This window comes from Lutra lutra, chromosome 3 (assembly GCF_902655055.1).
Source record: "Lutra lutra chromosome 3, mLutLut1.2, whole genome shotgun sequence".
Lineage (NCBI taxonomy): Eukaryota > Metazoa > Chordata > Mammalia > Carnivora > Mustelidae > Lutra > Lutra lutra.
Window position 1 is genome coordinate 29,741,423 of NC_062280.1, and position 11,867 is coordinate 29,753,289.

At 58.5% G+C, this 11,867-nt stretch overlaps 2 protein-coding genes across 3 annotated transcripts; one reads left to right on the forward strand and one right to left on the reverse strand.

Moving 5' to 3' along the window:
• Positions 1-105: 105 nt before the first annotated feature.
• On the reverse strand, positions 106-5,301 carry CHPF (chondroitin polymerizing factor). Its single transcript, XM_047721095.1, has 4 exons — positions 4,748-5,301; positions 3,108-3,681; positions 2,370-2,549; positions 106-1,816 (listed from the first exon to the last, which is right to left on the reverse strand). Exons 1-4 carry the CDS (start codon positions 5,059-5,061, stop codon positions 557-559), a joined length of 2,328 nt encoding a protein of 775 aa, XP_047577051.1. The 5' UTR covers positions 5,062-5,301; the 3' UTR covers positions 106-556.
• Positions 5,302-5,515: 214 nt separating this feature from the next.
• On the forward strand, positions 5,516-11,865 carry TMEM198 (transmembrane protein 198). Of its 2 annotated transcripts, none has more exons than XM_047721098.1 (5): positions 5,516-5,876; positions 6,230-6,399; positions 8,674-9,249; positions 10,331-10,533; positions 10,919-11,865. In XM_047721098.1, the coding sequence occupies exons 2-5, from the start codon at positions 6,234-6,236 to the stop codon at positions 11,054-11,056; spliced, it is 1,083 nt and encodes a 360-aa protein (XP_047577054.1). In that variant the 5' UTR covers positions 5,516-5,876; positions 6,230-6,233; the 3' UTR covers positions 11,057-11,865. The 2 variants fall into 2 exon arrangements, with proteins under 2 accessions (XP_047577054.1, XP_047577053.1); XM_047721097.1 differs by having other exon boundaries at positions 6,195-6,399; positions 10,919-11,864.
• The last annotated feature ends 2 nt before the right edge of the window (positions 11,866-11,867 follow it).

The window sequence follows — 11,867 nt, forward strand, 5'->3', positions numbered from 1 at the left end:
AAAAGGAAACCCAGGCCCCCGCCGGCCAGGACAAGGGAGCCTCCATCCTCACGGCCAGCCCTCCCCGTCCCCAGGCCACCTTTTGAAAACTCAAAACCACGAATCTACACTCAACCAGTTTATTAAAGGCAGGGAGCTTCATCCAGGTCCAGAAGGGAGAAGTTGGGGGACACCCCCCTTCTTTTCTCAGCTCCCCTCTTCCCCAACCCCTCATCTACAGCCCAGCCCCCAGGAGGCCCTAGGAGACCAGACCGGCGTCAGGCAGACTGCACTGCATAAATACTCAAGAGGCCACAGCCTGAATCAGCAGCGTCAAGGGAGTGGGGGGCGGACAGGGAGACCAGGGCTGGGACAGGGAGGGGTGGCTCCGGAGGCACCTCCCCCCGGGGCCTGTCCTGACCCTGAGGACCCACAGAGCTAGAGAGAGGGGGCCCGTGGGCGGCCCTGGGGTCTGAGGCTGCAGCTAGCCCTGTCTGGAGAGGCTTGGCAGGTGGCTCGGGTTGTTGGGGAGGAGGGGGCATGCTGTCATGCCAGGATTCTGGGGTACGGGGCGGGCTCAGGTGCTGTTGCCCTGCTCCTGCTCAAAGAGCAGCATGGCTAGCTGCGTGCGGGAGCCCAGGCCCTCCAGCTCGCTCTGGCGGCAGCGGTGGTATAAGTCCTCACTGAGCCGCGCGCTGCACGTCTGGGCCCGGTAGCGCTGCAGCAGCGCGGGTTCCACGGCCCGTAGCACATGCAGGCTGGAGAAGCGCAGGAACAGCTCATACACGTCCAGGCTCTCCAACAGCTCCTCCTCCTGCTCCGAGGCTGCTGCCAGCCGCCCGCGGGCCGCCACGTAGTCGGAGTTGTAGAAACAGGCCTCACTGGCTGCCTGGCGGTCAAAGCGGCCCGTGTCTCGGCCCAGCTCCGGGGGTCCAGGGCCCTGCGGGGGGGCCACGGCCGGGTGGAAGGCCTGGAAGTGCATGGGGAAGAAGGCCTGCCAGCCGGAGATGGCATGCATGCGGCAGCGGTTCAGGAAGTCAGGCGTGAGCACTGTGTCTGGCCCGGCCAGCAGGAACAGCGTGTCCAGTGGGTGCTTCTTGGAGAGCAGATCCATGAGGCGCAACGGGGAGGGTGCGGCTGTCTGCACGCTGAGCCAGGGCACCCGGGCGCCGGGGAACCGCCGCTCCAGTTCGGCCACATGGGCCTTGACAGGTGCAAAGACATCGGCATGGGCTGCCCGCTGGGCCTGTCGGGGCTCATACAGGAGCAGCAGGGTCAAGGCTGCCGCCGCATCGCCAGGTTCCAGTGCTGCGGCGGCGAAGGCCTCCAGGAACGCAGGGGCCAGGTCACGCTCGGCTGCAGCCAGAGGCAGTAACACGGTGAGACGTGAGGCCTCCGTGACATAGGGCACAGGCAGGATCTCCACACGGCTCAGCGGCCGCAGCAGCTGCACGCGGCGGGTGAGGGGCCGGCGACTGCCCTGGGGGGTCAGCGCCTCCAGCTGCAAGTCCAGCGTGTACTCCATGCCCCGGGCGGGATCAAAGCGTCGGTAGCCGTTAACCAGCTGTTGCTTCTGGAGCCGCAGGGATGGATGGTAGCGACGATTGAGCTCTTCCAGGGCTGCCCCCAGAACGTCAGCCACATCGGCCCGGTCGGCCCCTCGCAGTGGGCAGCGGGGCGAACCATCAGCACAGGAGAAAGCGTGCTGCTCTGTGAAGTAGTCCCAGCGCAGCACCTCAAAGCGGGAGGCCGGGCGGGAGGGTGCAGGGATCCCCACAGGCCAGGCGGCTGCGCGCTCCCCGTCGGCCGCCAGATGGCTGGTGTTCTGGATCTCCCACTAGGTTGGAGAAACAGACCATGAGTAAGGCAAAGACCGGGGGAGGGCCAGCACACAGCTGGAGGACTAAGCAGCTGGCCAACACTACTTGGGATGGGTTCCCACTCCCCTGCCAACCTCTGCTATCTCAGGGCCCCACCTAACATTTCCCCAGATTGGGGCAGCCTAAGAGTGAAAAGGGAAGTTTCCAGAGGAGGTGCTCAGAAAAGGCAGAAACAAACGGACTGGGAAGCTGGTTTGTTCTTGGACTCCAGTGCTAGCTTTTTTGTTTGTTTGTTTTAAGATTTTATTTATTTATTTGAGAGACAGAGTGCGAGTGCACAAGCATAAGCAGAGGGAGAGGGAGGGAGAGAGAGAGAGGCAGACTCCCCACTGGGCAAGGAGCCCAATGTGGAGCTCGATCGCAGGACCCCAAGAACATGACCTGAGCCGAAGGAGCACACCCAACTGACTGAGCCACCCAGGAACCCCTCTAGTGCTAGTTTTTACTTCCCTGGGATCTGTGAGACGTCTCAGGACCTGTCCCCTCTATCCCTGGGGCCCCAGGCCATACCTGTAGCTCCTGGATTTCCTGGTATGTGCGTTCCAGCTCAGCTCGGGCAAAAGCTTTGTGCAGCTGATACATATGTATGGGGTCATGCACAGGGTGGGCTGTCAGGGCGCTGCGCAAACGGGGGTCTCCTTCCTGCACATGTTCCCCAGGGATCAGCTCCAGGAAGTTATAGTGGACTCCCTGGAGAGAGGAAGGGTAGGGTCCATAATGGAAAGAGGGATGAGATAGCCTCCCCACCCATCCCACCCCCACTGTGTGCCTCATCTTCCCATCTTACGACCTTATGTTGTGGACCTGGGAGTCCACAACAGGATTACTGGGTTTAAGTCTACTTTGACCAGTTGTGAGCTTGTGTGACTTTGGGCAAGCTTCTGCTAGCTCATCTATGAAATGGGCATACGTATCCTACCTCAGAGCTGTTCAGGGGCTCAAAGAAAATAATAATAGCCAACACTGAACACCCACTATGTGCAAGGCTCCCTAATTTTTTCTAATCCTTATAACAACCCTAAGCAATAGTTATTTTCATTGGTCTGGAGGAGGATACTGAAGTTCAGGAGATAAAGTGATTTACCCAGGTTACAGGAGTAAATAAAATTACCCCAGGTAACAGAGATAGAAACTGACAGCCCTGGCATGGAAAACCCAGGGCTATTATTTCCAACTACCCCCTCGCCTCTGAGGGGCAAGTGTACAAGCTCAGACAGGAGGTGCTGGTGGGGCGGCTTATCTGCCCACCTCGTGGTCACCCGTGCAGCCCACCCCGGTGGCATCCAGTATGCAGCGCCCCAGCCACTCATCCGGGCGCGCGCTGACAATGTCGTTGCGGCAGCTTTCCAGGTGGGGGCGCAACTGCTGCAGCAGTGTGCGAGACAGCAGCACCCCAAAGCCGCCATGGCAGTAGCGGCCTGGGGCGGGCTCCCCCCCGATGAAGTCCTGCGGCCGGCCCAGATAGAGGTGGGCGGCGGCTGCCAGGCTGAGACGGCCGGCTAGGCGAGCCAATCCATGGGCTTCGGTGTAGGTGGCATCCGGCACTATGAAGAACCAGTCAAAGTCGTCACCGTGATGTTCCAGTAGGTGGCGCAGCGCCAAGTGCAGGTGCCCGATGGGCCGCTCCTCGCCCAGAGTCACCACGGCCATGCCCGGCGGTGCCCGACGGCCCCGAGAGCCGGTCAGGAACACCACTCGCTCTAGCCGGTGCCCCAGCGTGCGGTTCACGGCCACACCCAGTGTGGGCAACGTGGCTTGTGAGGTCAGCACCGCCACAAGCAGCCTCTGCCTGATGCCCAGCTCTGTGCTGATGTATCGGGTCCTGGGGGAGAAGAGGGAACAAGGTTATCCAAAAGGCAAGAGGGCGGGCAGGAGAGAGCATACACAGGCTCTGGCAGGTCCCATCCTCTCTGGGTCTGTTTCTTTCCCTCCACATAGATAAGAACAACAACTCTCTCTTAGGAGTCATGAGGGTTTACCTGAAATACTGGCCTTACCTACACAGTGCCTTGGGGAGATGGCAATATCCATGCAGAAATGAGAGATACACTGTGGGTCTGATTCTCTGTCTCACCACTTAGTTGTGTCCTTGAGCAAGTAATTTAACCTACTGCAACCTCACTCAGTGGTCTACTCTGCAAAAAGGGGTTGGTTGCATCTAATCAAAGCACTTAGCCAAGTGCTCAGCACACAGGTACCCCACACACCACGTATAAATATGCCATGATAATGCCATGATACCACAAATACATCACACAAAGGATGTAAGGGAATACATGGCATAGGAATGCACTGAGTGTGTTTGGAACAAGGGCAAACTGGGGCTCAGGGGTTCCAGCAACTTACCTTCCATAATGCAGAAGGTAAGTTGCAAAACTGAAATCTGAACTCGGGGTTACTTAGGAGAAAATAATTTCAAGTCATGGGCAGAGGCATTAATGGGATAGTACCTCACCCCTCCCCCACAAACCTCATCCTGAAGTGTCCCACCCCGGAACAAGAGAAACAGGTAAATCCTAGTTTTCTCTTTCCTCTTTCCCTTTCTCTATGCACCCACCCTATATGCCAGTCATTTCTCCAAATCCAACAGCCCAACTAGGGAGCTAATAGGATCTATGAAGGACGACCGCATAGGATGGAGCCAGTTTAGGACGGAGAAGGGCAAGTTCAGCTCAGGCCTGGACGGGGCCCAGAAAGGGAGTCCGATGGGTTCCACAGCTCCTGGGGAAGCAGGGCCATCGGAAGTCATCGGGGCCAAAGACTTCCTGGCCGGCCGGCCCCTTCCTTCCGGAGCCTGACCCAGCCTCCGGCGGCCTCTCCGGCGGCCTCCCCGGCGCGCCCGTCCCCGCCAGTGCCCAGGGGGTGGGGCTGGCGGGGCTGATCCCTACCTGACGGCCTTTTTGGCGGCCTGGCCAGGCTGTGCAGGATGGTAGGGCAAGACACGCGGCTCCCAGTTCTCCCCGGCGCCTGCGCCGGCTCCGGGCCTTTCGCGCTCCGCTCCGGGCTGCACCGAGTTGGGCCGGCGCGCCGCGTTCGTGTTGCCGCGCGGCGGCAGCTCAGAATCTCCGGGTTGGGGCGGCCCTGGGCCGCACGGCTCCTCCACCCAGGTCACGCTGAGCAGGCTCAGAGTGAAGCCCAGGGAGATGCCCACGGCCACGGGCCCTGCGGGCCGCAGCACCGACAGCAGCAGCGATGCCCGCATGGCGCCGGGACCGCGGGCCCCCGGCCGCGGAGCAGCCCCACAGCAGCCAGAGGAAGCTCCGAGGGGGCGGGACCGGGGAGGGGGCGGATCCGGAGGGCCCGGGCCAAGCGGGCGGGCCCGCTCCCTCCCCACGGACGCGGCCCTGGTTGAATACCCTGCGCAGTGCTCGGATCCTCGGTAGGGCGCAGGGCTCCAGCGCTCAGCGCGGGAGCCTCGGCCACCGCCGCCGCTGTCCGACGTGTCACTGCGAGATCCCCGCCCCCGGGGTGGGGTCTCGGGCTCCAGCTACCGGAGACGGAGCAGAAGGGGGAGGTTAAAGGGGAAGGACCCCCGGAAGTGCCCCCTCCTCAGTGCGGGTGAGGGAGACGCCGGGGGCGGAGTCCTCTGCCTCCCCGGCGTGGTTGGTGCGTCCCTGGTGACGTCAGAAGCAGCCCGCCCCTGCCTGGATGGTGCGCCCTGAGTGACGTCAGGAGCAGAGGCCGGAGCTGTCCATCAGCACCAAAGGCCGCGGGCGGGCTCAGGGCATGGGGCCGCGGCTCTGGGGCAGCCCAAGCCCCTGCTCCTGCTCCTTTCCCTTCCCCAGGCCCAGCCTGGGTCCGGAGACTTCGCGGGACTGGAGTGCCAGCCGGTGTTGGAGGCGGAGCAGCGACGCCGCCGCACAGAGACCAGTCCCTCCGGCCCAGCAGCCCCCCTCCCTGCACGGCGGACTTTTCCCGGACCCCAGTAAGCTGGGGCCTCTGGCGCTCCGCACCCCCGGACCCTCCGACCCCTGTACAGCCTCTTTCGCTCAGAAGCTCAGGTCGCCTCCAGCCCAGGTAGATCTTGGACAATCCCAGATTTAGCCGCCCACAGAGGAGTCTCCTGGCTGCCTCCTTCTTACCGGCAGTACATTGCCCTCCTCTTTCCTCAACCCACTGCCCCTTTTAACTTCTTCATCCTAGCCTCCTTTAGCCGGGCACTTTGTTTCCCTTTGTCTTTCTTTTGTCCACTTCAGAAATGCTTGCAGAGCTGCATGATCTGGGCACCACTCCCTTGTCCACTGGTGTCCTTGCCTGGTTCTCCCACTCCCATTCTTGCCCCCATCCTGGTGGAGACCCAGGACTCCTCCTTGACCCCAACTTCCTCTCTGTCAGGCTGACCTGGGAGGGTGACTCCCTTCCATTTCCAGCACTATGCCAGGCACTGTGGCGACACTGCGGTTCCAGCTGCTGCCCCCCGAGCCAGATGATGCCTTCTGGGGTGCACCCTGTGAGCAGCCCCTGGAGCGCAGGTACCAGGCACTGCCGGCCCTCGTCTGCATCATGTGCTGTTTGTTTGGAGTCGTCTACTGCTTCTTCGGTGAGACCCCTACCTCATCCCTTATCTGGGCTCCCCACTGCTTCCCCAATTATTTCTCTAGACCCCCTCACCCCACCAAATCTTCTCTAGAACATCACCAGCACCACTACTACCATAGCTATCTTTCTTTTCTTTCTTTCATCCCACACATGTTCATGGATCATCTAGACTCTAGATCCTAGAAAACACAGGTTTTTGAATTAGGCATGCTTGAATTTGAAACTGGCTTTGCATCTTACTAAATGTGATACCTTAGCTCCTGACTGTCTAAGCCTCAGTTTTCTCATCTGAACAGTGGGGACAATGATATTTGTCTCACATTGGGTTGTTGTGAACATAGTAGGCACTCAATAAATAATAGCTATTGTGATAAAGATGTGTTTGCTAGGTAGGTACCGAAAATATTTAGTGGGGTGATTGAACATAGTCCTTTACCACAGGACTTATTGTCCAAGAGGGGAGAGACTTCTGGAACATTCATCCCTGTAATACATGTTAGGGTAGGCTAAATGGTAGTCACATACATGGAGATAGCCTACAAGGTAGGCTCTAGTAATCAGGGCTGCTGTGAAGAGTTGTATAGGATGGGGCACTGCACAAGGGAGTTCAGCTGAATAGGTAACTGGGGGCTGAAATCTAGCCCTTGCTCCACTTGCCAAACTCTAGGTCTTGGCACAGGCTGCTTTGCCTAGGGGAAGACACGACTTTTTCTAATTCGCATAAAGGTGTGAGATGGGCTAGTGAAGTAAGTGCCCGATGACTACAGCAGGAGTTATAGGATTTCAGAATGGGGAACAAGCTCCTTGGGGGGGGGGGCTCCAGGGGAGCATTATAGGCAACCGGAAGAAGTACAAAGGAGGCACAGAGGTCTGGATTTCAGGCTGGGCAGAGGTGCCTTGAGATTAGTGCTCTGTAGCCTTTATACCTCTCCCTAGAATGGCTGTGTAGTAGGCACGGATGGAAGCCAGATGGTTCCTCCCCTTCCACCCCCAAACTCTAGGCTGAACAACTGCAGAATGAGCAAAAGGAAATGCCCTTCTAAGGGTTCAGGACACATTCTAAATCTCCAAGGAGTCTGTCATCCCATGCCCTCCACTGCCCATATCTACTCCCTCTGTATTTGCTCAGTGCACCCTGACATGCCCTCTCCTGGGCTTTCCTCCACCCTACCCTCCTTGGATGCTCTCACTCCCAGGCTCTTGGACCCTGAGCCCTGCTGTATGCCCTATTCCTCTTTCTAATCCCAGAACCTCCTGGACTTTGATGCCTCCCCTCATTCCTAAAACTCAATCTCCTCTTTATGAACATTCTCTTTAGTGTTTCATGACCCCTTAATCTCCTTCTCTGACTTCCCTCTTCCCAACTGTTCAGTATTTACAAATCCCTCACCCTTTCAGGTACTTTTAATGGGTGTAACTTCCATTTTGATGAAACTCCATGACCACTGTTTCCCCTTATAATCCTCTTTGACACCCTATGACCCTAGTGATCCCCAACCACCTCGTTATCTCATTACCTCCCATCCCTCTGTTTCCCTCTATTACTCCTAACATGTTGACCCCTGTGATGCCATTGTCTACCCTTCCCCAACAATGATCTCCTATTTCTTTGGCCTCAATATTAGCCTCTCTCAGAAACCCTTTAATACTCTCAACATTTCCATGTCTGTTGATTTCCCTACTTGCAATGACCTCATCTTCTGGAACCCCTCTCCAATAACCCTGCTTCTCCATTCTTTTTGTCATTTTCTAATAATGTCGTATCTCTGAAGCCCTGTGACCCCTCAAAGACCTCATCTTTCTGAACTTGTGTGACCCTCATCTCTCAAGTTCTGACTTCTGAATCCCTCATCTCTTTGAACAGTCCCTCCCAAGGCCATGATGATTCTGATTGCTGATCCCCTGTGTCTCCAGTGACCTATCTCTCTGAGCCCTATGATTCCAAAGATCCTAATGTCCCTATCACTGATTCACTCTTGACTCCAATGATTTATCTGACTCCTGTGACCCTCAAAGACCCAACGCTCATCTCAATAACTCTGTCTCTCTATTTTCTCAGTGACTCCCAGTGACCTAGCTCTCTGATCTGCCTCGACCTCAGTGGTCCCATCACTGATGCCTTCAGGACACCAGTGACCTGGGGGGGGGGGGTGTCTCTGATCTTAGTGTCCTGCTACTGCTTCCCCTGTGATTCCATGTCCATGAACCCTCCAATCTCCTGCCTGGAGCCCAGTGACTTCATTTTGGCCCCTTACTAGCCCTTGTTCCCCTCCAGGTTACCGCTGCTTCAAGGCAGTGCTCTTCCTCACTGGGTTGCTGTTTGGCTCGGTGGTCATCTTCCTGCTGTGCTACCGAGAGCGGGTGCTGGAGACGCAGCTGAGTGCCGGGGCAAGTGCAGGCATCGCACTGGGCATTGGGCTGCTCTGCGGGCTGGTGGCCATGCTGGTGCGCAGCGTGGGCCTCTTCCTGGTTGGGCTGCTGCTCGGTCTGCTGCTCGCTGCTGCCGCCCTGCTGGGCTCCGCGCCCTACTACCAGCCGGGCTCCGTGTGGGGCCCACTGGGGCTGCTGCTGGGGGGCGGCCTACTCTGTGCCCTGCTCACACTGCGCTGGCCCCGACCACTCACCACCTTGGCCACCGCCGTGACTGGTGCTGCACTCATTGCCACTGCCGCCGACTACTTTGCCGAGCTGCTGCTGCTGGGGCGCTATGCGGTGGAGCGCCTGCGTGCCGCCCCCGTACCCCCCCTCTGCTGGCGGAGCTGGGCCCTGCTGGCACTTTGGCCCCTGCTCAGCCTGATGGGCGTTCTGGTGCAGTGGCGGGTGACGGCCGAGGGGGACTCCCACACGGAAGGTGAGAGGATACAAGCCAGGGTGGATGAGAGAGAAATGAGTGGCCAGGGATGGGTGGGGGGGGACGGAGGGAATGGTGTGGGGGAATAGGGCTGTATACCAGGTGAGCTGTGGCCAGGTGAGCTGTGCACACCTCAGAAGAGTTGGAGAGCTGACCCGCTCAGGGTCTGGGAAGACAGGACCTTAGCCCCAATCTTCGTTCTGCAACAAGGTATAGGGTTGTGTGGGGTCTGTGGCAAGCCCATTTCAGGCACAGGGGATCCAACAGAAAAGGTCCCTGCCCTCAAGGGATTACATTCAAGTGGAGGGAGACAGACAACAGAATGCAAGCACTACGTAATTCCAGGTCTGGAGTTATATGAAAGAGAAATGCAGGGCGACATGAACAAGGGACTTATGGAGGCTATTATGGATAGGGTAGGCAGGGAAGGCCACTTGGGAGAGGTGACATTTAAGTAGAGTGCTGAAGGATAAGAGGCCACATGCAAAGAGCTAGAGAAGAGGGAACAGCAGGAGCAGGTCCACAGAAGCAAGAGCTTGGCTTGCTGAGGCCGTGGGCGGGAGTGTGGTGGGTGGAGGCATGCCATTAGTGTGGGCCCTTTGGGCCATGACGGGGACTCTAGATTTTACCAGGAAGTCAATGGGATGCTATTGTAGGTTTAAAGTAGGGGGGCGATAATCTCATTTAGGATTTGGGATGGTCACTCTGGCTGCTAAGTGTAGAAAACATCGGGGAGGGCAAGTGTAGAAAGGCAGATCAGTGAGGAGACAGCAGTTGCCCCATTGATGGAGAATGAGGGCTGGTTTAGGTGAGTCACCTGGGGCTCAGGGTGGGAAAAGGGATAACAGCTGGAGAAGGAGCACTTAGAAGTCTAGGAATCTTCCACATGACTCTCGGAAGACAAAAACAACTGCAAGAAGTCCCATTTGGGAGGTGGGAGACCAGGAAAGGAAGGGGAAATGGGGGGTCGCAGACAAGGGGATTCTGGAAGCCTGGAGCCCTCGGATAGGGTGGATCGGGGAGGCCTGGGGGAGATGAGGCAGGTGGCCTGTGAGACCCTTCTCTGCCCCACCCCTCACAGTGGTCATCAGCCGGCAGCGGCGACGCGTGCAGCTGGTGCGGATTCGGCAGCAGGAGCAGCGCAAAGAGAAGCGGAGGAAGAAGAGACCCCCTCGGGCACCGTCCAGAGGCCCCCGGGCACCTCCAAGGCCCGGGCCCCCTGACCCGGCTTATCGGCGCAGGCCGGTGCCCATCAAACGCTTCAACGGAGATGTCCTCTCCCCGGTGAGCACCCCGAGCCTCTCCAGCCCCAAAGGGGAAGAAGAGAATGCGGCAGACTCTATCCCAGCAGGGCTAGGCCTCCCCCAGGGGCTGATCACTATCTAGCAGGCCTAGCATTTGTCTACCTATTGTAACCCCTGCCCAATGGGCCAGAGGGGTCCAGCTCTAGGATTGGGGGAAAGGTGTCCTGAGTATGAATATTAATGAGGTATGGAAAGCGGTAGTAGGGTCTCAGGGCTGTGGACTCCCAGAGTGGTGAGGTCCCGGGCCTAAGGCAGTGTGGGCTGAGTTTCAGGCTGTGGGGTGCAGGGACAGGCTGTCTGCCCGAGGTGGCCTTCTGGGCAGGGTCTGCAGTGCCTCTCTCACTCCTGTCTTCACTCTCCCACAGAGCTACATCCAGAGCTTCCGGGACCGGCAGACCGGGAGCTCACTGAGCTCCTTCATGGCCTCGCCCACAGATGCGGACTATGAGTATGGGTCTCGGGGGCCGCTGACAGCCTGTTCAGGGCCCTCTGTGCGGGTATAGCGGTCCTGCACACCCGCCCACCTAGACTCTACGGTCACCAGCTCTGTCGGCTTGGGGAGGCCTGCTGGATCAACACCCAGCCCGCCTGGCCTTGTGGCCTTGGCTGTCCCTCTCCCCACCCTGAAGAGGGCTGGCCTGGCTACCAGAAGGGAGGACCTGTCTCAGGCTAGCCCTGGCCTAAGGGGCAAGCCTCCTCCCCAGCTCCAGAGGGGCTCCTGAGGGATGCGGGGTGTGAGCCCCATTGGGGTGTGCTCAGGGTTGTGAGTGTGTCGCCTGTGTGTGTGTGTGTATGTGTATGGAGGGGTGGGCTTGGAGGGGACACTGGGACCCTTGCCTTAGATTTCTGATTGATAGGGCTTGTCTAAGGTTGGCCCTGCCTCCTCTCCCACTGCTGGGGTCCCACAGGCCACTCTCCTGCATGTCAATGTGGAGGAGGTCTGCCTTCCTCTCCACCTCTCAACCAGACTCATCTAAGGCTTCTTGTCCTTGTCCATGGGGCAAACGGCAGCACCCCTCACCCTGGTCCCCTGTCCTCTGCAAAGCCACCAGCCTGAGGGCAGGGGCAGGGGAGGGGGGCGGGGGGTGCTGCTCTGGGCTGGGTTAGGGAGAGGGGCTGGGGGAGGGGGTTTCAATGCACGGTGCATGTCTGGTGTCTGTCACACCACCCTGGACACCTCATGCTTCTGTCTCCCCTCACCCCACCCTGTTTTACATATTTTATAAATGTGCCAAACTGTGTGGCTTCTGCCAAGAGTGGTTGGTGGTGGTCTTCAGTGGCTGGCACTTTCAGGGGCCAAACTGGAGGGGCTGC